The 25,659-nt window shown below is 52.4% G+C and overlaps 3 protein-coding genes across 3 annotated transcripts; all 3 read right to left on the minus strand.

Moving 5' to 3' along the window:
* Positions 1–323: 323 nt before the first annotated feature.
* On the minus strand, positions 324–2,521 carry S100A11 (S100 calcium binding protein A11). The gene is made up of 3 exons (XM_071726951.1): positions 2,360–2,521; positions 1,171–1,308; positions 324–624 (listed from the first exon to the last, which is right to left on the minus strand). Exons 1-3 carry the CDS (start codon positions 2,360–2,362, stop codon positions 475–477), a joined length of 291 nt encoding a protein of 96 aa, XP_071583052.1. The 5' UTR covers positions 2,363–2,521; the 3' UTR covers positions 324–474.
* Positions 2,522–5,317: 2,796 nt separating this feature from the next.
* On the minus strand, positions 5,318–18,700 carry TCHH (trichohyalin). The gene is made up of 5 exons (XM_071726920.1): positions 18,663–18,700; positions 17,325–17,484; positions 15,391–16,668; positions 8,674–15,318; positions 5,318–8,349 (listed from the first exon to the last, which is right to left on the minus strand). The coding sequence occupies exons 2-5, from the start codon at positions 17,460–17,462 to the stop codon at positions 5,821–5,823; spliced, it is 10,590 nt and encodes a 3,529-aa protein (XP_071583021.1). The 5' UTR covers positions 17,463–17,484; positions 18,663–18,700; the 3' UTR covers positions 5,318–5,820.
* A 4,060-nt stretch (positions 18,701–22,760) lies between these two features.
* Positions 22,761–24,815, minus strand: LOC139787891 (cornulin-like). Its single transcript, XM_071727271.1, has 2 exons — positions 24,665–24,815; positions 22,761–24,068 (listed from the first exon to the last, which is right to left on the minus strand). The coding sequence occupies exons 1-2, from the start codon at positions 24,803–24,805 to the stop codon at positions 22,956–22,958; spliced, it is 1,254 nt and encodes a 417-aa protein (XP_071583372.1). The 5' UTR covers positions 24,806–24,815; the 3' UTR covers positions 22,761–22,955.
* Between the last annotated feature and the right edge of the window lie 844 nt (positions 24,816–25,659).

Consider the following 25,659-nt stretch of genomic DNA (forward strand, 5'->3'; position numbering starts at 1 on the left):
TTTCTCATGACAGCAGGGGCTGCTTCCACAAATCATTAATGTGGAATTGCTGGTGCCAGTGCTCAAATTGAGCCTTGTTTATGATGTGCCATCTCCTGTCTTTGCATTTACCTCACATAGTTGTACCCTTTAGTATTAATTTACCTTTCCCTGTGGGACTGACCAGGCTGGAGGGATCTCCAAAGCCAGGAGGATCATAATTGCAGTGACAAGGAGAACATGAATGTTCTTACTCTCTGTGGAGGAGGAGAGGTATGATCAGTGATCTCTCTATGGCTGCACTGCTTTCTCCTCCCTTGGGATGATGAAATAAAACCACGGGGTTTACTCTGGGTTTTCTGACCTTTTATTTTACACATAAAAATGAGGAGTTGGGGGGATGTTCCCATTTTAAGGGCACTGCTTCCAGCTTAAAGGAATCTTTGGTCTGGTTTGAGGAACATTCACAGTGGTGGAGGAGACAGCAGCTCGGGCTTAGGGGGTGGGGGCCTTAATCAGGGTTTCATGGCAGGCAACTGCAATGCCCCCAATGAGGTTGAGGAACTCCTGGAAGTCCAGCTGTCCATCACTGTTCATATCAAGTCTCTTCATCATCCTGTCTACAATGGATGGGTCCTTCTGGTTCTGCAAAAGACCACGGAGATGGGAACAGAGGAACCCACCCCAGCCCCAGGTACAGAGCTTCACAGAATCATCCAGGTGGGAAAGGAGCTCTGGGATCATCAAATCCAACCCTTGATCCACTCCCCCCGTGGTTCCCAGCCCATGGCACTGAGTGCCACTTTCAGTCTCTTCTTAAAAACCTCCAGGGATGGAGAATCCACCCCCCCCCTGGGCAGCCCATTCCAATGTCTGATCACCCTCTCTGGAAAGAATTTTTTCCCAATATCCAACCTAAACCTCCCCTTGGCAGAGCTTAAGACCTCTTGTCTTAACAAGGCCTCTTGTCTGACTGAGAGCTGCTTGGGAGAAGAGCCCAACTTCCATCTCCAGCAGAAAGGAACTGATAGAGGGAGGCAAACTCCAGTCAGGACAAGTCCTGCCAGGCCCCACGGGTGGGAACGAGCTCGTCCCATTTTCCATCCCACCATCCTCCTGGGGAATTCATTGCTGTCCCAAGGGGCTGAAGCAGGTGCTACTGGAGCCTCTTTCCCCCTGGATTTTGCTCACCTTCGTGAAGGCAGCCAGCTCAGTGTTCATGAAAGCCACAAACTCCTTCTTGGAGAGCTTGCAGTTGTCCCCTTCCCGCCCTGCATAGCGCTGGAAAACAGCCAGCAGGGACTCGATACAACGCTCGGTCTCGGTGGGCTGCAGGGACAAGAGGAGGGGGTGAGCATTGCAGGGGCACCTCTGGGCTTGCAGAAAGCCAAGAGCCTGCTCCTGGAGGAAGGTTGGGACCTCCTCGAAGAGTCTTCTATGCCCAACCAGTCCAACTGCATTTTTCTTCGGTATTAATCTCTCCGGTTGCTTGGCACTGCAGAGGACGCAGAGGACTGGGGAGTGGTTGGTGGAAAATCCCCCGGGGAGATGTCAGTTCTCATCAGAGTCCTGGGCTGGGAAGCGCTTGCCTTGCAACCACAGTGATGTGCCAGTTTTTTCCATGCTCTCTAGCACGGCTTCTGGAAAGATAAGCCTTGCCTCCCCCTTTCCCTCCCCTCTGCCCCGCCTTGGACAGAGGGGAAACTGAGTCACGGGTGAAAATTGCAAGCGGAGTTGGCTCCCCAAATTACTGCAGCTGGGCAGGAGCTGAGGGACTTCTGCAGTGGAGATGGGGGGCGAGGAGGGAGGGGTGGGGAGGAGAATGGGGGGGAACGTGGGGCTCTGTGCCCCCCCCATGGCTCCAGGTTTTGGGGAAGGGCTTTGGAGGAACCAGCCCAACTCTGCCCCACCTCAGCAGCTCCCTGCCACCTCCTGCCCCGCCGCAGGCTCCGTTCAGCCCTTTTTTGGTAAACGTGAGAGGAGCAGAGTTCAGAGTTCCTCCTGCACTCAGCCCCAAGTCCTGGGCTCTTTTGCACCTCCTCAGCCCCCCCACCCCCGGCCCCACTGCTGGAGGGCGGACCCAGGAAGCAGCGGAAGCAGCGCTGGAGGAAAAAAGGAAAGCAGGAAAAAAAGAGGGGGAATAACACCCCTTCCCCCATCCCCCAACTCCGGGCACTCTCTGCTCCCCTCTCCAGCTCTGTACCCTCTCCCAGACCCCTTTCCGGCAGGGTTTAGCTGAACCCTTGGCACCAGCTCCTCTTTTCCCCTGCCCAAACTTTCGCCTTCAGCTCTTGGAGCCGCTGGTGGGAAATCCCCCATCGCCCCCCTGCCCTCTCGTAGCCCCTTCTCCCTCCCCCTCCGGGACTTTAGGATCACTCACCATGGTTGGGATGTGAGGAGGGGGCTGAGTCCTGTGCACGGCCCTGCTTCGATGTGGCAAAGGAAAAAGCCGGGAGTGGTTTTGAGCCTCACACCGCAGCCACCGCCCTTCCCTTCCCAGCCCTGACTCAGCCTCTGGGTCGCGTTGGGCAATCGGCAGCAATAACGGCGGATCAGGACATGCCTGCGGTCCTTAGGAATGTGCCGGCCTCCTCCTCTAGGTTCTCCAACCCTTTCCCTTCCAATTTTTATACTTTACTGTTACTTACACTTGTATTTTCTCCTTCTTGCCTGGATTTGCACTTTGGGCCTTTGCCACTCGTCCCTTTCTCTTTCGTTTTGTTTTTTTCTCTTTAGGAAGAAATTCTTTGGTGTGAGGGTAGGGAGCCCCTGGCCCAGGATTGCCCCAGGAAGCTGTGGCTGCCCATGAAGCTGTGGTTGGATGGGGCTTGGAGCAACCTGGGCACCATGGTGGGAGTTGTCCCTGTCCATGGCAGGGGGGTGGCACTGGATGAGTTTTTAGGTCCCTCCAATCCAACCCATTTAATGATGACTCTCGGATTCCCTGCATTTCACCCCCAGGCTTAGGGCTGACTTCCCCCCTAGAGCTACCTCGCTGCTCCCTGGAGCATCCTCTGAGGTTCCTCTGCTTACCTGAAGCTTTGAGCTTCTCCAGCTTTCCCAACGAAGGCGGCAGAGGCAGAGCAGGCACAGGAGGTGGTGGGGGGGGAGCTTTCCCCTGGGGCTGCCCACCCTGGGGGTTTTCTCCTGCCTGTCCCCTTCAGCCCTGACCGGGTCCCACCCACAGAGCTTTAGTGGTGACACCTTCTGACCTTCTCTTTTTGCAAAAGTGGGGGTCGGGAGGAGGGGGTGCTGCCAGGATTGGTCCCTAGCAGTGCTGCTCTGAGCTCCCTGCGGAGGGAGAGCCCCTGGAAGGTTGAAAACACAGAGACCCCGAAGCGGAGGAAGAAGAGGAGTCACCCAAAGGGCAAGTGATGTGCTTCAGGATCTCGGAGCACGAAGGATCGGGGGTTGCGGGGCTTGTGGTGCTCCCAAAGCAGCAGACGATTCCTGACTGCTCCCCATCCCTCGGGAGCTGCTCCAGCCCGAGGTGTTTATCTGTGTTTGCACATTTGTCTCCTGGTTACGACGCGGTTTCCACCAGACAGAGGCTGACTAAGAATCGCCTGCGCTGGCCCGAATTTCCTGGGAGCTGCTGCTTTTCCCCAAAAACCTTCGGGGGGAGGTTAAGGAGACACGGGATGTCCCCGCGGTGCATGAGGCTGGGATGTGCTCTGGGAGCTGGGACAGCTTCCAGGGACGGGGTTCTTCGGGAAAACAAATGGGGAGGGAGAGGGAGGGAACCGTCCCCGGAATATTTTCCTTTCTTGTCCTCAGCTCTCCATTTTTCCCTGTGTATTGGGGAAAAAGTTACAGGCCTCCCCACAATCCTTCCCAAACTGTAAACTGTAAATTCCATGAAAATATAAAAAAGGTTTGTTTTTTGGTTTTGGGTTGTTTTTTTTTTCCACCTGCATTTTGCAAACTCCCCCTCATGCTCCCCTAACATTTCAACAGGAGCTGGGGAAGTGCAAGCGGTTTTTGTTGGTTTTTTTTTCCCTTTTGCAAGAACAAATCCTCCCACCTCCCACCCCCTTCCCAGGCGTCAGGACCGGGCTCTGTCCTGCTTGTAGTAGGTGATTCAAGGAGTTTTCTGTTTCTTGCTGTTGTGTGTGTGTGTTTGCAGTCAAGGCTGTGGCCCTGTTTGCAGACAGACCATCTGTGCTGCCATATGTTTGTCACCAAGATGTGCGACTGTCACATGCACTGAGGGAGCATCCCTGAGAGCATCACCCCGTGCATCCACCTGCCCCTCGCTGGGGTAAACCCTTCCCAGTCCCTCTGGCCAGGTTCAGAACATCCCAGGATGGTGGCTGGGGCAAGACGAGCGAGAAGCCCCCTGAAGATGATGGACCTGAGGTCCCCTTGTTCCTCTTGCCCACCCCTGTCACCAGTCAGTGGGTTCTGGTTGCATTTAAGAGCAGGACACAGCTGGTGCTGGGGTTGTCCTCACTTCTCTCTCTGTCTTCTTGCAGAACTGCAGCCTCATCTGCTGCTTAGGGGATTGGTTCTCTCTTGCTCAAGAAAACTGAGTAAAAATCTGGTTGGCTCTAAAGAATGTCAGGGATGCCTCTGTCTCCTTATGCACCAGGTGCAGGGTCTGGGGTGTTTTCTGTGCCATGGTGCTGCTTTTCTCCTGCTCAAGGATCCAGGGGTGATACCAGGTATTGGGGCAGCCTAGGGGCAAAGGCAGATGGGGTACACGTGGCCAGGAATGTGTTTGTCTGGGTGGCTCTTATCCAGCAGTGGCTTTGCACGGGCACATCCCCGTGTCCCCATGTGGGTGTCAGAGCACAGAGCACACAGACTGCAGTGGGGATCCCTGAAATCACACAGGTCAGTCACAGGGGACAGTTTTAGAGTTCTGTGGGCTTCTAGGCATGGGGGTAGGTGGGATTTTCAGTGACCTTTGTATGGAATTTGTGCCTGGGATTAGGAGGAAAGTGTGATCTGGGCCAGCCTCCCACCAGGCCCTTGTAGAAGTCAGCCACAAGGATGAAGGATGGCAGGAGGCAGTGCAGTCATCAGCTTTTTATTCTGGTTTTTCATGCAATACATCAGCATGAAGAAGAAAGAGAGGAAGAGACCCCCCACCCACCACTCTTCCCCTGCAGTAACCATGGAATAACTCAGCTGCTTCAAAGCCTCCGTGAAGCTGGAGCTGGGATTCTGCTCAGCTCTTAGGGGAGCAGGAGGGTGTAGCCAACAGCATGGAGGCTACAAAAGTGGGATTCTTTTTTTTTTTTTCCCCAGCCTCGAGGATTTTCAGGCCCAAGATTGAGTGTGATTGAGCTATGGTGATTTTTAGTTATTTTTTGTTTGTTTGGGGTTTTTTTGTTTTGTTTTTGTTTTGTTTTGTTTTGTTTTTGTTTTTGTTTTACATTGGACAGCAGAAACTAATGGGAGAGAATCACAGGGCCAGGGAGACTGAGCTCAGTGAGCTTCAGGTGCCACAGAGTAGAAGAGGACAGAAAGACCCAAGGAACCCAATTAGAGCAGAAAAGTGTCTACATACTGAGGTAAGCTGGGTAGACATAATGCAGGAAGGCAGAAGCTGCAGACCCCAGGGTAGTTCTCTTGCCTACCCAATGGTGGAAGATTTGGGAGGTGGAAAATCCCCAAACTCACTTGACACCATGATAGAGCACCCCCTTAATTTTTTTTTTGACACTTAGGTGCCACCATGCAGTAACACCCTAAGGTGAAAGCAGAGCACAGAAGAGATCTCCAAAGAGACCTGGAGAAGCCCCACCAGCTCTAGGAGAGCACTTGCCATCAAGGTGCCTTGGCTTCCTCCCCCAGAAGGACAGCCTGGGGTCTCCTGTGTGACTGGGGGTGGCCCTAGCTCTTCCTGGGGCAAAGACGTGGTTCCTCCTCCAGTTGAAGCTGGACATCACTCACATCCCTGGAGCTTCTCTTGCTGTTCTCCTGCTGTGGCTGGAGGGTCTTCTCTGGTGGGGGAAGCTCCCATGGGACTTCTTTCCTGTCAGATTTGGATATATCTCCCTGGGGACGATGCTTCTTCTCCACTGGGCCAGGCACCTTGGAGTGCTGGCCGTCCCTCCTGCCCTCCTTGGAAGGGTCCCCCTTAGCACCATCTTGCTCAGGATCTGCAGCCTGGTAGGCCCCTTCCTTAAGCCCTGTTTCAGACCTCTCCTGTGACACATGGATATCTTCCACATCCTGGGACTTAGAAGCTGAGGTGTCTCCTTGGAGTGATGGTTGTGGCTCCCCTCTCTCTCGCTCATCCCTTTGGGATTGTGGCTCGGGGTTGTTCCTCCTGTCACACGGGAATGCTGGTGGCTGGGCTGACACGCAGCACTTCTTCACATAGACAGACTGGCCCAGGTCTTGGGGCTGCTGGCAGATGATCTTGTAGGTGGTAGCTTCAGGATCGTTCAAGTTCTGGATCACGTGGACCAAGTAAGCAACAGTCTGAGGGTTGCAGGGCTGAGGGATGACCCGGACCTCTGGCTGGACATGAGGCTCAGCAGGCTTATAGCGGACCCTCATGTTGGTGACAGATGCCTGCTCTCCTGGGGGAGAGAGGTCCCTGCTTTCCAGCTCCACAGTTTGATAGCGGCTCCTCACTTGCCTTCGTCCCTCATCATCACATGACTGGCCCCAGGTTGCATCATGTGGTTCTAAAAGCCCATCATCCCAAAGTTCTGGGTCTTCTGAGAGCAAGCAGGGGCTTTTTTCAGACGTGTCAGCAAGTGCTTCATTTCCCTGATCAAGGGACAGAAAATTACTCTCATCTTCTTCTTCAATTACCTGGAGAATGGAACCCTCACGAGTCTCTCTCAGATCTCTCCTGGCTCTTTGCTCTTCCCTATCACGTCGTTCACGGGTTTGGCGCTCATAGACCTCCCGGTCCCTTTCACGATTGATTCTGCTCTCCTGCAGGGTCTCTTCCCTCTCTCTAAAACGGATAATCCCCCTCTCATCCTCGAAATCTTCACGCTGACGGGGACGCTCCCTCCTTTCCTGGAGCTCACGTCTCTGCTGCTCTCGAGACACACGACGGATCTCCACATCAGCTTCTGCTGCCACCACCTCAGTCTCCCGAGCCCTTTCGAAACTCTCAGACTCACGTTCCCTTCTTCCATCATCCTGGATCTCACGTATCTCTCTCAGGTCCCTCCTGGCTCTTTGCTCTTCCCTATCACTTCTTGCCCGGCGCTCATAGACCTCCCGGTCCCTCTCCCGATCGATTCTGCTCCCCTGCAGGGTCTCTTCCCTGTCTCTTACAGGGATAATCTCCCTCTCATCCTCCAGTTCTTCACGCTGACGGGGACGCTCCCTCCTTTCCTGGAGCTCACGTCTCTGCTGCTCTCGAGACACACGACGGATCTCCATATCAGCTTCTGCTGCCACCACCTCAGTCTCCTGAGCTCTTTCGAACCTCTCAGACTCACGTTCCCTTCTTCCATCATCCTGGACCTCACGAGTCTCTCTCAGGTCTCTCCTGGCTCTTTGCTCTTCCCTGTCACGTTGTTCACGGGTTTGACGCTCATAGACCTCCCGGTCCCTCTCCCGATCGATTCTGCTCTCCCGCAGGGTCTCTTCCCTGTCTCTCACATGGATAATCTCCCTCTCATCGTCCAGTTCTTCACGCTGATGGGGACGCTGCCGCCTTTCCAGGCCCTCACGTCTCTGCTGCTCTCGAGACACTCGGCGGATCTCCACATCAGCTTCTGCTGCCACCACCTCAGTCTCTCGAGCCCTTTCAAACCTTTCTACCTCGCGTTCTCTTCTTCCATCATCTTGGACCTGACGAGTCTCTCTCAGGTCCCTCCTGGCTCTTTGCTCTTCCCTATCACGTCGTTCACGGATTTGACGCTCATAAACCTCCCGGTCCCGCTCACGATCGATTCTGCTCTCCCGCAGGGTCTCTTCCCTGTCTCTCACACGGATAATCCCCCTCTCATCCTCGAAATCTTCACGCTGACGTGGAAGCTGCCGCCTTTCCAGGCCCTCACGTTTCTGCTGCTCTCGAGACACTCGGCGGATCTCCACATCAGCTTCTGCTGCCACCACCTCAGTCTCTCGGGTGCTTTCGAACCTCTCAGACTCACGTTCCCTTCTTCCATCATCCTGGATCTCACGTATCTCTCTCAGGTCCCTCCTGGCTCTTTGCTCTTCCCTATCACGTCGTTCACGGGTTTGACGCTCATAGACCTCCCGGTCCCTCTCCCGATCGATTCTGCTCTCCCGCAGGGTCTCTTCCCTGTCTCTTGCAGTGATAATCTCCCTCTCATCGTCCAGTTCTTCACGCTGACGGGGACGCTGCCGCCTTTCCAGGCGCTCACGTCTCTGCTGCTCTCGAGACACTCGGCGGATCTCCACATCAGCTTCTGCTGCCACCACCTCAGTCTCTCGGGCCCTTTCAAACCTCTCAGACTCACGTTCCCTTCTTCCATCATCCTGGATCTCACGTATCTCTCTCAGGTCCCTCCTGGCTCTTTGCTCTTCCCTATCACTTCTTGCCCGGCGCTCATAGACCTCCCGGTCCCTCTCCCGATCGATTCTGCTCTCCTGCAGGGTCTCTTCCCTGTCTCTTACCGGGATAATCTCCCTCTCATCGTCCAGTTCTTCACGCTGACGGGGACGCTGCCGCCTTTCCAGGCCCTCACGTCTCTGCTGCTCTCGAGACACACGACGGATCTCCACATCAGCTTCGTCTGCCACCACCTCAGTCTCTCGAGCTCTTTCGAACCTTTCTACCTCGCGTTCTCTTCTTCCATCATCTTGGACCTGACGAGTCTCTCTCAGGTCTCTCCTGGCTCTTCGGTCTTCCGTTTGTCGTCTTTCATGGGTTTGCCGATCATAGACATCCAGGTCCAATGCTCTTTGGTGTTTGATCCTCCTCTCCTGCACATGGTCTTGTATGTCTGTTTCTTGGAAATTTCTCCTCTCATCGTCCAGTTCTTCACGCTGACGGGAACGCTCCCTCCTTTCCAGGCCCTCACGTCTCTGCTGCTCTCGAGACACATGACGGATCTCCACATCAGCTTCTGCTGCCACCACCTCAGTCTCTCGAGCCCTTTCAAACCTTTCTACCTCGTGTTCTCTTCTTCCATCACCTTGGATCTGACGAGTCTCTCTCAGATCTCTCCTGGCTCTTTGCTCTTCCCTATCACTTCTTGCCTGGCGCTCATAGACGTCCCGGTCCCTCTCCCGTTGGCGATTGATTCTGCTCTCCCGCAGGGTCTCTTCCCTGTCTCTTACAGGGATAATCTCCCTGTCATCCTCCAGTTCTTCACGCTGACGCGGACGCTCCCTCCTTTCCAGGCCCTCACGTCTCTGCTGCTCTCGAGACACTCGGCGGATCTCCACATCAGGTTCTGCTGCCACCACCTCAGTCTCTCGGGCCCTTTCAAACCTCTCAGACTCACGTTCTCTTCTTCCATCATCCTGGATCTCACGTATCTCTCTCAGGTCCCTCCTGGCTCTTTGCTCTTCCCTATCACTTCTTGCCTGCCGCTCATAGACCTCCCGGTCCCTCTCCCGATCGATTCTGCTCTCCTGCAGGGTCTCTTCCCTGTCTCTTACAGGGATAATCTCCCTCTCATCGTCCAGTTCTTCACGCTGACGGGGACGCTCCCTCCTTTCCAGGCGCTCACGTCTCTGCTGCTCTCGAGACACACGACGGATCTCCACATCAGCTTCGTCTGCCACCACCTCAGTCTCTCGAGCCCTTTCGAACCTTTCTACCTCGCGTTCTCTTCTTCCATCACCTTGGATCTGACGAGTCTCTCTCAGATCTCTCCTGGCTCTTTGCTCTTCCCTGTCACGTCGTTCACGGATTTGACGCTCATAGACGTCCCGGTCCCTCTCCCGATCGATTCTGCTCTCCTGCAGGGTCTCTTCCCTGTCTCTTACAGGGATAATCTCCCTCTCATCGTCCAGTTCTTCACGCTGACGGGGACGCTGCCGCCTTTCCAGGCCCTCACGTCTCTGCTGCTCTCGAGACACTCGGCGGATCTCCACATCAGCTTCTGCTGCCACCACCTCAGTCTCCCGAGCCCTTTCGAAACTCTCAGACTCACGTTCCCTTCTTCCATCATCCTGGATCTCACGTATCTCTTTCAGGTCAATCCTGGCTCTTTGCTCTTCCCTATCACTTCTTGCCCGGCGCTCATAGACCTCCCGGTCCCTCTCCCGATCGATTCTGCTCCCCTGCAGGGTCTCTTCCCTGTCTCTTACAGGGATAATCTCCCTGTCATCCTCCAGTTCTTCACGCTGATGCGGACGCTCCCTCCTTTCCAGGCCCTCACGTTTCTGCTGCTCTCGAGACACACGACGGATCTCCACATCAGCTTCCTCTGCCACCACCTCAGTCTCTCGAGCCCTTTCAAACCTTTCTACCTCGCGTTCTCTTCTTCCATCATCCTGGATCTCACGAGTCTCTCTCAGGTCCCTCCTGGCTCTTTGCTCTTCCCTATCACGTCGTTCACGGGTTTGACGCTCATAGACGTCCCGGTCCCTCTCCCGATCGATTCTGCTCTCCCGCAGGGTCTCTTCCCTGTCTCTTACAGGGATAATCTCCCTCTCATCGTCCAGTTCTTCACGCTGACGGGGACGCTGCCGCCTTTCCAGGCCCTCACGTCTCTGCTGCTCTCGAGACACTCGGCGGATCTCCACATCAGCTTCTGCTGCCACCACCTCAGTCTCTCGAGCTCTTTCGAACCTTTCTACCTCGCGTTCTCTTCTTCCATCATCTTGGACCTGACGAGTCTCTCTCAGGTCTCTCCTGGCTCTTCGGTCTTCCGTTTGTCGTCTTTCACGGGTTTGCCAATCATAGACATCCAGGTCCAATGCTCTTTGGTGTTTGATCCTCCTCTCCTGCACATGGTCTTGTATGTCTGTTTCTTGGAAATTTCTCCTCTCATCGTCCAGTTCTTCACGCTGATGGGAACGCTCCCTCCTTTCCAGGCCCTCACGTCTCTGCTGCTCTCGAGACACTCGGCGGATCTCCACATCAGCTTCCTCTGCCACCACCTCAGTCTCTCGAGCTCTTTCGAACCTTTCTACCTCGCGTTCTCTTCTTCCATCATTTTGGACCTTACGAGTCTCTCTCAGATCTCTCCTGGCTCTTTGCTCTTCCCTGTCACGTCGTTCACGGATTTGACGCTCATAGACCTCCCGGTCCCTCTCCCGATCGATTCTGCTCTCCCGCAGGGTCTCTTCCCTGTCTCTTACAGGGATAATCTCCCTCTCATCGTCCAGTTCTTCACGCTGACGGGGACGCTGCCGCCTTTCCAGGCCCTCACGTCTCTGCTGCTCTCGAGACACTCGGCGGATCTCCACATCAGCTTCTGCTGCCACCACCTCAGTCTCTCGGGCCCTTTCAAACCTCTCAGACTCACGTTCCCTTCTTCCATCATCCTGGATCTCACGTATCTCTCTCAGGTCCCTCCTGGCTCTTTGCTCTTCCTTATCACTTCTTGCCTGGCGCTCATAGACGTCCCGGTCCCTCTCCCGATCGATTCTGCTCTCCCGCAGGGTCTCTTCCCTGTCTCTTACCGGGATAATCTCCCTCTCATCGTCCAGTTCTTCACGCTGACGGGGACGCTGCCGCCTTTCCAGGCCCTCACGTCTCTGCTGCTCTCGAGACACACGACGGATCTCCACATCAGCTTCGTCTGCCACCACCTCAGTCTCTCGAGCTCTTTCGAACCTTTCTACCTCGCGTTCTCTTCTTCCATCATCTTGGACCTGACGAGTCTCTCTCAGGTCTCTCCTGGCTCTTCGGTCTTCCGTTTGTCGTCTTTCATGGGTTTGCCGATCATAGACATCCAGGTCCAATGCTCTTTGGTGTTTGATCCTCCTCTCCTGCACATGGTCTTGTATGTCTGTTTCTTGGAAATTTCTCCTCTCATCGTCCAGTTCTTCACGCTGACGGGAACGCTCCCTCCTTTCCAGGCCCTCACGTCTCTGCTGCTCTCGAGACACACGACGGATCTCCACATCAGCTTCTGCTGCCACCACCTCAGTCTCTCGAGCCCTTTCAAACCTTTCTACCTCGCGTTCTCTTCTTCCATCATCCTGGATCTCACGTATCTCTCTCAGGTCCCTCCTGGCTCTTTGCTCTTCCCTATCACTTCTTGCCTGCCGCTCATAGACCTCCCGGTCCCTCTCCCGATCGATTCTGCTCTCCCGCAGGGTCTCTTCCCTGTCTCTTACAGGGATAATCTCCCTGTCATCCTCCAGTTCTTCACGCTGACGGGGATGCTCCCTCCTTTCCAGGCCCTCACGTCTCTGCTGCTCTCGAGACACTCGGCGGATCTCCACATCAGCTTCTGCTGCCACCACCTCAGTCTCTCGGGTGCTTTCAAACCTCTCAGACTCGCGTTCCCTTCTTCCATCATCCTGGATCTCACGTATCTCTCTCAGGTCCCTCCTGGCTCTTTGCTCTTCCCTATCACGTCGTTCACGGGTTTGACGCTCATAGACGTCCCGGTCCCTCTCCCGATCGATTCTGCTCTCCCGCAGGGTCTCTTCCCTGTCTCTTACAGGGATAATCTCCCTCTCATCGTCCAGTTCTTCACGCTGACGGGGACGCTGCCGCCTTTCCAGGCGCTCACGTCTCTGCTGCTCTCGAGACACTCGGCGGATCTCCACATCAGCTTCTGCTGCCACCACCTCAGTCTCTCGAGCTCTTTCGAACCTTTCTACCTCGCGTTCTCTTCTTCCATCATCTTGGACCTGACGAGTCTCTCTCAGGTCTCTCCTGGCTCTTCGGTCTTCCGTTTGTCGTCTTTCACGGGTTTGCCAATCATAGACATCCAGGTCCAATGCTCTTTGGTGTTTGATCCTCCTCTCCTGCACATGGTCTTGTATGTCTGTTTCTTGGAAATTTCTCCTCTCATCGTCGAGTTCTTCACGCTGACGGGAACGCTCCCTCCTTTCCAGGCCCTCACGTCTCTGCTGCTCTCGAGACACTCGGCGGATCTCCATATCAGCTACTGCTGCCACCACCTCAGTCTCTCGGGCCCTTTCAAACCTCTCAGACTCACGTTCCCTTCTTCCATCATCCTGGATCTCACGTATCTCTCTCAGGTCCCTCCTGGCTCTTTGCTCTTCCCTATCACTTCTTGCCTGCCGCTCATAGACCTCCCGGTCCCTCTCCCGATCGATTCTGCTCTCCCGCAGGGTCTCTTCCCTGTCTCTTACAGTGATAATCTCCCTCTCATCGTCCAGTTCTTCACGCTGACGGGGACGCTCCCTCCTTTCCAGGCGCTCACGTCTCTGCTGCTCTCGAGACACACGACGGATCTCCACATCAGCTTCGTCTGCCACCACCTCAGTCTCTCGAGCCCTTTCGAACCTTTCTACTTCGCGTTCTCTTCTTCCATCACCTCGGATCTGACGAGTCTCTCTCAGGTCTCTCCTGGCTCTTTGCTCTTCCCTGTCACGTTGTTCACGGATTTGACGCTCATAGACGTCCCGGACCCTCTCCCGATCTATTCTGCTCTCCTGCAGGGTCTCTTCCCTGTCTCTTACAGGGATAATCTCCCTGTCATCGTCCAGTTCTTCACGCTGATGCGGACGCTCCCTCCTTTCCTGGAGCTCACGTCTCTGCTGCTCTCGAGACACACGACGGATCTCCACATCAGCTTCTGCTGCCACCACCTCAGTCTCTCGGGCCCTTTCGAACCTCTCAGACTCACGTTCCCTTCTTCCATCATCCTGGATCTCACGTATCTCTCTCAGGTCCCTCCTGGCTCTTTGCTCTTCCCTATCACTTCTTGCCCGGCGCTCATAGACCTCCCGGTCCCTCTCCCGATCGATTCTGCTCTCCCGCAGGGTCTCTTCCCTGTCTCTTGCAGTGATAATCTCCCTCTCATCGTCGAGTTCTTCACGCTGACGGGAACGCTCCCTCCTTTCCAGGCCCTCACGTCTCTGCTGCTCTCGAGACACTCGGCGGATCTCCACATCAGCTTCCTCTGCCACCACCTCAGTCTCTCGAGCCCTTTCGAACCTTTCTACCTCGCGTTCTCTTCTTCCATCATTTTGGACCTTACGAGTCTCTCTCAGATCTCTCCTGGCTCTTTGCTCTTCCCTGTCACGTCGTTCACGGATTTGACGCTCATAGATGTCCCGGTCCCTCTCCCGATCGATTCTGCTCTCCTGCAGGGTCTCTTCCCTGTCTCTTACAGGGATAATCTCCCTGTCATCCTCCAGTTCTTCACGCTGACGCGGACGCTCCCTCCTTTCCAGGCCCTCACGTCTCTGCTGCTCTCGAGACACTCGGCGGATCTCCACATCAGCTTCTGCTGCCACCACCTCAGTCTCCCGAGCTCTTTCGAACCTCTCAGACTCACGTTCTCTTCTTCCATCACCCTGGATCTCACGTATCTCTCTCAGGTCCCTCCTGGCTCTTTGCTCTTCCCTATCACTTCTTGCCTGCCGCTCATAGACCTCCCGGTCCCTCTCCCGATCGATTCTGCTCTCCTGCAGGGTCTCTTCCCTGTCTCTCACACGGATAATCCCCCTCTCATCCTCGAAATCTTCACGCTGACGTGGAAGCTGCCGCCTTTCCAGGCCCTCACGTTTCTGCTGCTCTTGAGACACACGGCGGATCTCCACATCAGCTTCTGCTGCCACCACCTCAGTCTCTCGGGCCCTTTCGAACCTCTCAGACTCACGTTCCCTTCTTCCATCATCCTGGATCTCACGTATCTCTCTCAGGTCCCTCCTGGCTCTTTGCTCTTCCCTATCACGTCGTTCACGGGTTTGACGCTCATAGACCTCCCGGTCCCTCTCCCGATTGATTCTGCTCTCCCGCAGGGTCTCTTCCCTGTCTCTTACAGGGATAATCTCCCTGTCATCCTCCAGTTCTTCACGCTGACGGGGACGCTGCCGCCTTTCCAGGCGCTCACGTCTCTGCTGCTCTCGAGACACTCGGCGGATCTCCACATCAGCTTCTGCTGCCACCACCTCAGTCTCTCGGGCCCTTTCGAACCTTTCTACCTCGCGTTCTCTTCTTCCATCATCCTGGATCTGATGAGTCTCTCTCAGATCTCTCCTGGCTCTTTGCTCTTCCCTATCACTTTGTTCACGGATTTGACGCTCGTAGACGTCCCGGTCCCTCTCCCGATCGATTCTGCTCTCCTGCAGGGTCTCTTCCCTGTCTCTCACACGGATAATCTCCCTCTCATCGTCGAGTTCTTCACGCTGACGGGAACGCTCCCTCCTTTCCAGGCCCTCACGTCTCTGCTGCTCTCGAGACACTCGGCGGATCTCCACATCAGCTTCCTCTGCCACCACCTCAGTCTCTCGAGCCCTTTCGAACCTTTCTACCTCGCGTTCTCTTCTTCCATCATTTTGGACCTTACGAGTCTCTCTCAGATCTCTCCTGGCTCCCCGCTCTTCCCTTTCACATCTTGCCTGGTACTCATAGACCTCCTGGTCCCTTTCACGACCGATTCTTCTCTCCCGCAGGATCTGTTCCCTTTCTTGTTCTGTAATAATCTCCCTGTTATCCTCGAGTTCATCAGTCTCAGGACACTGTCTTTTTTGCTTGGCCTCCCGTTGCTGCTGTGTTCGAGAGACATGACGGATTTTGACGTCAGCTTCTGTTGACACCTCCTCTTTGTCTTGACTCCTTTCATATCTCTCTGACTCACGTTCCCTGTTTTCCTCATCTTGGACCTTACGTGTCTTCCTTAGGCCATTTATTTCTCTCTCACTTTCTGTATATTCAAGCTCATGTTTTGTATTCTTTCTTCGTTTGTCGTCATCTCTTTGTTCCTCAATGTTCTCATAGTCCCTGAGGTCAAGATCTAGTGATTCCTGAATGTGTAACTGATGTGGTCGTCTTAAATCCAGACATTCAGGGTCACGTGGCTCGTGGCCACTTTGTTCCAGTTCTTTTTGTTCCAGCTCACTAAGTAGGTAGCGGCTTCTCTCTTCTATTTGTAATTCTGGTTTACATGGCTGACGATGACCTCGTCTATCTGCTTCTTGTGGCCTCTGTTGTTTTTTATCATCTGCTGGTCTTGCTGGCTCCTGTGGCTGGTGGCTACTCCACCGGTTTGGCAGTGGTTGAGGTTCACAGGTCTGGCTGCAACTCCTCACGTCTCCCAGTTGTTCTCTTTGAGGCCCTTCTCCATTTTGCCTCTCATCTGCCCTCAGGCCAGACTCACGTGTGTTCAATCTGCCACTCTTGTGGAGCTGAACATCTCCGTGCCTGTCTGGCTCTGGTGGCTGATGTCTTCTCTGGTTTTTCCGTTGGTCGTATGGCTCTTGGCTTTGTTCTTCATATACCTGGAGGACTGGCTCCTCCGGCTCACTGCTTACTTTTGCATTGCTTCTTCTTTGTATGTTGCGTTGCTGTTGTGTACCCTTTGTTTCATCTAGTGTTTCAAGCTTGCTGAGCCTGGTGTCTCTTTGAATCTCAGGTTCACAGAGGGGATGATGATTGCTCTCAAGAGTTTGTTGTTCTTTCTCCTGGAGCGGCCGACGGCTCCCTCTGCTCTTCAGTTCTGGCTCTTGGAGTGACTTGCTGCTGGTGGTCAGCTTTGTTTTTTGCAGAAGGCCTGGTGCCTTTGGTGGGTACCAGTAGCAGGCCTTAGCCACCCTGAACACCAGAAGTAGGAACTCATTAAAATCTATTTCCTCATCCCCATCCCACTCCAGAAACTGCAGGATCTTGTCTATCGTCTGAGGGTCATGCGGCTTCTGCAGGGAAAACAGACACAGGGAAACAAAAAAGGGATTTTAGCCTTCCTGCTTCTTGGCAGAGAAATGCAAAGATCACCATCTTTTCTGCTTCCATCTCTCACACCTTTGCTTTTGTAGCTCAGCAATAACTCCATGGCTTTGTTCTCCATTTTCCAGGCTGTTCCCCGGCTGTGGTGGGCTCTCCCTGGGCTATGCTGTCTCCCTCAACTGGTCATGTTTCCTTCCTATCTTTGAAAGCAAACCGTACCTCCCCACAGTCTGTTCTTCAGCTTTTGCCCATTTTCTCTTGCCAAAATGGGTTTGGAAGAGCCATGGACAAAATTGGTGGGAAGGAATGCAACTGCTGTTCCCTTTTGGTGAAAGCCTCCCCCATCCCACTGTCCTAAGAACCATTCGCAGAATCACAGAATCAGCTGGGTTGGAAGGGACCTCTGAGATCATCAAATCCAATCCTTGATCCACTCCCCATGTGGTTCCCAGTCCATGGCACTCAGTGCCACATCCAGTTTCTTCCTAAAAACCTCCAGGGGCAGAGAATCCACCACCTCCCTGGGCAGCCCATTCCAATGCCTGATTAGCCTTTCCAGAAAGAGATTTTCCAGTCCCTGCCCTTCAATTTGGCCTGAAGCCCTCCCCCTGGCAACGGGACTCACAGCTATGACATCTGCAAACTCCCTCTGGATGAACTCCTTCATTTTCCTTCGGCTGAGGCTGGAGCGGTCTCCATCTTCCTTTGCATGTTTGTGAAAGACGCCAATGATCGTGCAAATGCTTTCCAAGAAGTGAGACATCTTCCTGCAGATTCAAGCAAGCCTGCAAGAGAAGGAGCTGACCTGAGGATGGGAGATTCCCTTGCCTCTGAGCAGTAAAAGAGGGGGAAAAATGCTGTATAGGTTAATGGGATCCCGGGTGCCATGTGCTGGGTGTCCCCTCCTGGGCCACGACGAGCTCCGTTTCACCAGAGCCCTGGGAAGGAACTCAAATGTTTGGAGGTTTTAGTGGGATGGGGAGTGTCCTCCAAGATGTCCACCACTGTATTTCTATGAGGCTGGACAGGGGTTGGCAGGATGCCTGTGCTTATGGAGAGACGGGGGATGGTGATTCAAGAGATGCCCCAAGAACCAGTCCCTGCGGGGCTACCCCAGGTTCTTCCGTCCCCATGACCCATGCTGCTTTCTCTGCCTGGCACTGAGCTACACCAGCACATTCTGTAGCAGGTTAGAGGATGTCTGACACAGCATTGGCATGGCCTGAGACAAGATCTAAGTGGGTCAGAGACAAGTAGAGTACTTACAGGGAGTTAAAACAAGTCCTGTGGCTGATGCTCCTGTGACCGGTTGGAATGCAAAACAATTGATAAAGCTTTCGTTACAGCATCAGTTCACTGACAAAAAGATTTTGGCCAGAAAGGATATATCAGATCACCTTGGTAAGAGCTCCTTATTTAATTTTACTAACATCTGCTTGGCAGAAAAGCAAGTGCTCCTTATGGAGCTTTGTGTTTGGGAACCTCAAAAGCCACCTCGTTCCTTCCTTCCTCCTTTCAGGATTCCCTAAGCCTGTTATCAGATCCATCAGAGCTGGGATCTGGGGAAGCTCAGCTGTGTCTGTCTCGCTGCCTTTGCACGTAGGCACGAACGTGTGTGCACACTTCCGTGTACAAAATCTGGGGGTTTGGTATTTCTGGAGAAAACAGAAATTTTCTCCCATTTCTTCAAAGCTCTAGCTGAGAGCTGACTCCAGCCCAAAGCAAGGCACAAAATCTGGCTCCCTCTCTTGTTTTCCCTTTCAGAAAATCTGCAGCTACACCCAGACACCCAAAACCAGCAGCGGGTGCACAACACCACCAAACAAACACTGCACTGGATAGAAATGCCAAAAATTCTCCCCAAATCCCATGGCTGGGAATGATGCTGCCACCCGTCACGAATCCTGCAGAAATAAGATGTCCTTTGCCCAGCAAAGGGCACTTCTCAAAAGAAAGGACTTACCCAACTCACCAACGGGATCAAGTGGGATTCCTGTGAAGCCGTGCGGAGTGATGGGAGGACCTGGGAGCTTTTATAGGGTCCTTGTTGGGGCTGCAGAAAGGAGACACCCCTTGTGGATGTTCTCCTGATTCATCTTTGGCCAAGCCCAGCTGCACCTTCACGTCCTCAAACGGGTTATTTAACTTACCATCTCCTTACCTATCATTTTAACCCAGAAATAGCAGTTGCCATGTGGCAATTCAGGCACTGGCTGGTTCCTCCTAATCCCGATTGTAAAGTTATTTTACAGGCTGATTGTATTTCAGATTAAAAAAAAAAAAATATATATATATATATATAGAAAGAGCAGCTATATAGCTGCATTAATGGGAGGGTGTGTTTTTATATAAATCTGCACAGATGTGAATTTATATATGTATAATACAGACACACACACATAAAAATAGCACCAGAATGAAATTTTGAGGATGAGGACAGAAGTTGCTGATGGTGGCAGTGCTCACTATTAGCAGACTGAGGGCAGCTGAGGTCTGTATGGCCCAGGAGCCTGGTACCACAACACCAGAGATCATTTTTATTTGCTTTTGGGGCAGTTCCTTCAGCACCTTGGGCCTGAGGTCAGTGGGATTTGAGTCTAGATTCTGTTTCCAGAAGGAGTCCTAAATGCTATGAAAATGGTGAAATGCAGGCGCACAGCAGTGAGGTCCCCAAATCCTCCAAGTCTTGGCTTGCGTGGAGTCCTTGTAGAGTGTGCTGCAAAATGTGGCTTATTTTTTGGCAGCTTATTCTTAAGGAGCTGTTTTTGTTACATTATCCAAATTTTTTTTTCCTCAATGGCCAAGTTTGCAAACAGTTTTTGTACAAGAAAATGGCCGTCAATAAGCAATGAATTTTCATTGAGAAAAAGAATGCCAAGACGTTTTTTTCATGTCTTCTGTGAAGGACTTTCATTTCAACTTTGCTTAATCTTTAATTAAAAAGAAAAGAGCAGTCACCTTTCTGCTGAGTTCGATTCATGTTGAATCTTCATCTGGTCGCCCTAGGCGGCTTTTGCTGTAATTACCTCTACAGTCTTCTTCAATTTATTTATTTATATTTAAATCTTTTAACGGCAAATTAAGTACAGAACTATTCTTTTATTCACCCTAAACTTTCCCAGTACTCAGGGCAAATAAAGAAGGTACCAGGCGTGCCACCTGGGCCCCTGCTTTTGCTTTGGGGGGGAGGATACTGTCTTGACAAGCGTGACGGGGACATTGCAGAGAACCTTCAGAGCATGAACTTGTCACGCAGCCCTGGGTGAGTGGCTCATCTGGCCCATCTGTAAGGTAAGATCATCCTGGGTGTAGGAGCCTAATTAATTAGTGCTGGTAACACCTTGGGGGATACTCATACGAGTTATGTATGAAAGATCGTTACTAACCATACTTCATTTTTGAGCTTTTTTTTTCAAGTTTAAATTATACTTGTGCAAATTATACCCCACCTGTGGGATAATGATACCCTTGGGAAACTGTAATTTTATGGTAGATTGGAGTTATTATTAAAATTAGAGTATTACAGTGCGGCTGGGTGTCCTGTAACAGTCTGTAATCCCCCCGCAGGGGCTGGGCAGAGTGGGATGGTCAAGTGCTCCAGGAGCTGCTGGGCAGAATTTGGACACCCAGGCAGGAAAAGGTATGAATGCTTCATCCATGCTCATGGTGGCTTCTTCTCCTGCTTTTTTTTTTTTTTTTTTTAAACTCCTAGGGCAAAGCAATGAGTTTCAAAGCACACCCTCGGCGGCCCTGCAACCACCTTTTCTCCAAGAGCTTTGTTTTCCACAAAGATGATTTTTGGAAGGCAGGACTTGGGTAGGTTTTTACAAGCTATTACCCAAGGGGGTGGGCTCCATCATCCTGTTTCTTACCCAATTCTATGCCCATCCTCATTTATATAGGGTGACCAAGCTTCTATTTCATTTAATCTTAGAGGAACTGGGTTCCTCATGGGGTGTATAAAAGACCTTTTCTCTTCTAACTACTCCCTGCCTTGCAGGACTCTTAGGCTGGCATTTGTGTCAGTTGGAAAAATGTCTTGTTGTCCTTAAAATTAAAAGAAACCCCTCATTTTATCTTCAAATATGACACTCTGGATGACAAAAGTCATGTTATTCAGAATAGAGCATATAATTAACACCTTGTTCAGGTGCCTACTTGAGCTAGGAGGTCAGAGTTTTACTACAAATGGTGGCAGCTGATGGAGGGACAGACTACAGGGAGATGGTTGGGTCTGGTGATTTTAAACCCTAAGCCACGACTGAGACAAATCTCTAGCTGAGACCTATTTTACTAGGATAAAAAAAAAAGGATTTTCTGCAAAATGAAATGTCTCGAGGAATGGGCTCAGATGCAATGGGGGTTTAACAGAGAGGTGATGAAATTTGTGTTTTGACTCTTCCCTTTCATGTCCACAGCTGTCATCAGAACTTCTGAGGTAGGTCAGGGTAGGTCAGAACTTCTTTTTGCCAATGTGTTTTATCAGCAGTAGAGGAGACTGCTGTACTTGGTGCCTCATGCATTTCATGTGGACATCAGGGCTGTTAAACCAAATCTTTTTTTTTTTTTTTTTTTAATGTACGTTCTGGGGTCAGTTTTGAAACGCTGGTTTTTCTGCTTCAGCACTTAGCAAATTGTGAAATTCTGGGGTGTCCCAAAGGAATGACGTTTTATTTTCCAGTGAGGTCTCTGTGTGCTCCTTGTCACCGGCCACAGAGCAGGAGCTGTGGGTGCATTTATCATCTCCTGATTTTGCTGATAGGTCCTAAGTGAAAGATAGCAGGGTGAAAAACAGGCTGAGCATCACCCTCCCTGTGGGATGCCAAGTCCTGGGTCTGCCTGGTGGTCCAGCACGTCTGAACACCCTAAAAACCCCACTGACTTCACCAGGCTGCTCATGCCCTGAGTTACCCACATTCCTATGTGCATGTCTGGCCAAGTGCCCGAGGACCTGGCACCCTAAACCACCTGAATTGAGTCTGAGTTTTTTGAGGTTGGTTCTGTTTGGGCAGAGTTTGCATGGAAGCTTTTTAACTCGGCCTCCCAGTTGTCGCTGGGACTGGATGTACCCGAATAATCATCTTTCCCTGTGTTTAATATACCTTGACTCCTTCCCTTGGAGACTTCTAGGGCTAATAGGGCTTTTTTGATCTTCATAGCATGCTCCACATCCTCCTCATTTCGGAGAGTACAAATAAATGAGGTTAAACAGGAAGAAATCCCTCCCATTCATTGTTAAGCAGCTGTTTTTTTCTTTTCACAGCAGACATGAAAACCACCCAGAACAGATGGATGCTGCAAGGGATCCATTCAAGTCTGCTCTGCTTTTGTGTTCCTTTGGCCTTCTACCCCCTCTGAAGACATCTCTCATGGGGATGTCACATCCCTATCCATGGGAAGCAATTGATGAATTTTGGTGAGATGGCCAAGGCAGCCAAGCAGCAGCTTCTTGATGATCTTCACCCCTAAGACAAAAGAGCCTCTCTGAAGCCACCCCTCCAGCTGCACCCTGGAGCTCTCTGCCCATCTGTCAAGCAAGGGATGGATGCTCAGGTCCTCTACACATCACACTGACCTGGCTGTTTGCTCAGAGCTGTGCCAAGGGTACAATTGCAACAGCCAGAAGGCTGTGGGGAGCCCTTCCAGGACCTGAAGGAGCTCCAGAAAAGCTGGAGAAGGACAAGGGCCTGGAGGGATGGGATGAGAGGGAAGGGTTTCCAGCTGCAAGAGGAGATGGAGAGGAGACGTGAAGGAGAAATTCTTCATGAGGGTGGGGAGCCCCTGGCCCAGGTTGCCCCCAGAAGCTGTGGCTGCCCCATCCTTGGCAATGTTGAAGGTTGGATGGGGCTTGGAGCCACCTGGGCACCATGGTGGGAGGTGTCCGTGCTGATGGGAAGGAGCGCTGGGACTGGATGATCCCCATGGTCCCTTCCAGCCCAAACCATTCAGTGATTCTCTGTAACACACTGGGACACTGCACCCTTTTGCTGGAAGTTTTATTGCTTTGCTTACACAGGCAGAGACAACTGACCACAGAATAAGAAAGAAGGTCCCTAAGAGGGAAGGTCTCTAAGAAGTAGGGTCTCTAAGAGGGAAGGTCTCTAGTCATGCAGAGCTCAGGGGAGGGAATCCCAGGGGTTAATAAGGAATTGGAATTGGACAAGACAAATAGAAATGAAAAAAACCCCAGGGTGGGGCTGGACAAAATGTAGCTCCTCATAGGGGGCAACAACCTCCTGTAGACTTGTTTCAGCATTTACTGCTGTGGTGGCCACTGGTACAGAGGATGCAGGAGCTGTTGCTCCATAGCAGGTTGGTTTGGGTGATGAGCTGCTTGTTGCTGTTGGGCTGGACAAGATGGATCCTCTGTCTCACTGTGCTCCTGCTCCAGCACCTGGAATTCAGGGAGCTGATGGAAATCCAGAGCATGGTGTGACCCCTGGAGCTTGGGATCCCAACGGGGGCTTGCAGCCCACTGTGGGGGTGGCAGCTTCTGGGTCTTGACAGGGTTGGGGTCCTGCTGAGGGGCCTCACAGACCTGAGTTTCATTTTTTGGGTCTCTTCCTTGTGTCTCAGAGGGACAGTTCAGGTCCTGCTCTTCTGACTCCATCTCTGGGTTTTGGTGGTAGTTTGAACCCTGTCCTGGTGTATCAATTCCTTTGACAGAGTGGGGTTTTGGGTCCTGTTTTGGTGTCTCAGTCTCTTCAGCCACATGATGATTTCTGTCCTGCTCTGGGATTGCAGTGTAGAGGATCTCACCTCTCTCTGAATCCCCTTCTGGTGCTTCAGTCCCACCATCCTCACGGGGTTCCTGGTCTTGCTCTGGTCTCTCCCCCTCCTGGGATTGACTGGTGTCCTGGTCCTGCTCCTTTGCCTCATGGGTTTGATGGTTGTCTGGGTCCCACTTTGGTGTCTCACCCTTTTGGGTTTGACGTGTGTCCTGATCCTGCTTTGATGTCTCACCCTTTGGGCTTTGACGTGTGTCCCGATCCTGCTTTGATGTCTCACCTTCCTGGGTTTGATGGGTGTCTGGATCCAGCTTTGATGTCTCACCCTCCTGGATTTGATGGTCGTCTGGGTCTTGTGTCTCAGTGCCCTGGACCTGATTGCTCACATCCTGCTCGGGGACCTGCAGGTTGTGGGAGACCCTCCCCTCTTCTCGCAGCCCCAGCAGCTGCTCACCAGCTGCCTTCTCTTGTGTTATCAGCTCTTGATGATCTTTTGGGGCCTGGTGGGGCTGGAGTGGTTTGTAACAAGCCTTGGCCACGCGGAAAACCAGACTGAGCAACTCCTTGAAGTCAACCCTGCAGTTGCTGTTGTCATCCAGGAAGCACAGCACCTTCTTGACAGTTTTGGGGTCCTGAGGATTCTGTAAAGAAACAAAAGGTGTTGGCAAAGCCTGGGAGCCATTTGTGTCATCTCTCTAAGAGTGCTCCAGCAGCCTCAGGGTGAAAATCCAGCCCCATGTCCCCCACCCACCACCCTGGCTCATGTTTCTCCCCACACTGAGCTCTACAAGCTGCTGGTGCTGAGGGAATAAGTGACAGATTCCGGGCTTCCACAGACTCACTGAATCATTCTGGTTGGTGAAGACCTTTAAGATCATGGAGTCCAACCATTAGCTCAATCTGTTGAGCCCAGTGCTCAACCATGTCTTTCAGCATCACATCTACACCACTTTGAAAGACCTCCAGGGATGATGAGTCCACCACCTCCCTGGGCAGCCTGTTCCACTCTTTAACAACCCACCCACAGCGAAGAAGTTCCTTCTGGCAGCCAACCTAAACCTCCCCTGGCACAACATCATTTCTTCTCATCCTTTGAAGGCATCTGGGCCTTTCCCAGGGAGCCAGCATCCTAGACACCTGCATGGGAATGTGTGGCTCTGCCTACCCCCCCGTGCTCCTCATCTCAGCCCTGGAGAGACACGTAGGGCAGGCACTGCTGGTGGGACCAGATCCTCACCTCCATCACCTCTCCAAACTCCTGCTCCATGAGCTGCCTCAGCTCCTCCCGGCTCAGAGGGCTGCAGTTTCCATCACTCCTGGTGCACACATAGAAAGCAGTGATGATGCCATCATCAGGATTTTTCTGGGGCTGTGCCATCTCTCTGCAAAATTGAGGCAGCCTGCCAGGAAAAAAAAAAAAACCAAAAACACACAGACAAAAGGGGTTGTTGTTTGTTTGTTTGCTTGGTTTCCAGAGAAGTTCCTCTTAAACAACACAGCTGGATGGGCAGAGTGGGAAAAAAGAGGCAGAGAAAGGCACAGCTAAAATGAAATGATATAAGGGAGGGGAGAGAGCAAGAAGGATCTCACAGGCAAATAAATCTGAAAGAAATGAAACTCTACTGTAGAGGTGGCCAGGTCTGAGGAGCAAGGGTGATGGCTGGAGAGGTACAGGACAATGTCCCCCCCCTGGGGTGCACAGAGGAAAGAAAAAACAAATCAAAGGAATCCCATTTGGCTTTCCCTGGAAAAGAGCAGAGCTGGGAACAGAGGTCATCTCTAGCAAAGCATGGAATAGTAATTCCAGATCTTTTTTCTTTTTTCCTTTAGGGTTGGTTGTTCAGCAGTGGCAGCTCCAGGGCCATCCTCAGGGCCAGAAGCTCCTGGTAGCAAAGTCAGAGTGGGAAAAGTCCATCCAGCCTTACCTGGGTGAGGAGCAGGGACTCTGAGCCTCTGAAGAGCAGTCTGGAGCACATCAACCTTCCTCTGTCTTTATATACACTTCAGGATCACAGTCTGCATCTCCTGGAGGAGACACCCCTCCAGCAGGGCCACCCGAAACATCACCCACCCAATGACATTGTCATGCCCTTGTCTTCATTTGTCACTTTCTCATTAACTTCTGCTCTGGACTTAATGCCTGAACCTTCCTGAGCTGGCCCCACCTGCAGACCCATTTCAGAGGAATTCCACAGAAAAAGCTATTTTTACCACTGGAGGATTTAGTTTAAG

The sequence above is a fragment of the Heliangelus exortis genome, chromosome 27 (genome assembly GCF_036169615.1).
Source record: "Heliangelus exortis chromosome 27, bHelExo1.hap1, whole genome shotgun sequence".
In the NCBI taxonomy this organism is placed as follows: Eukaryota; Metazoa; Chordata; class Aves; order Apodiformes; family Trochilidae; genus Heliangelus; species Heliangelus exortis.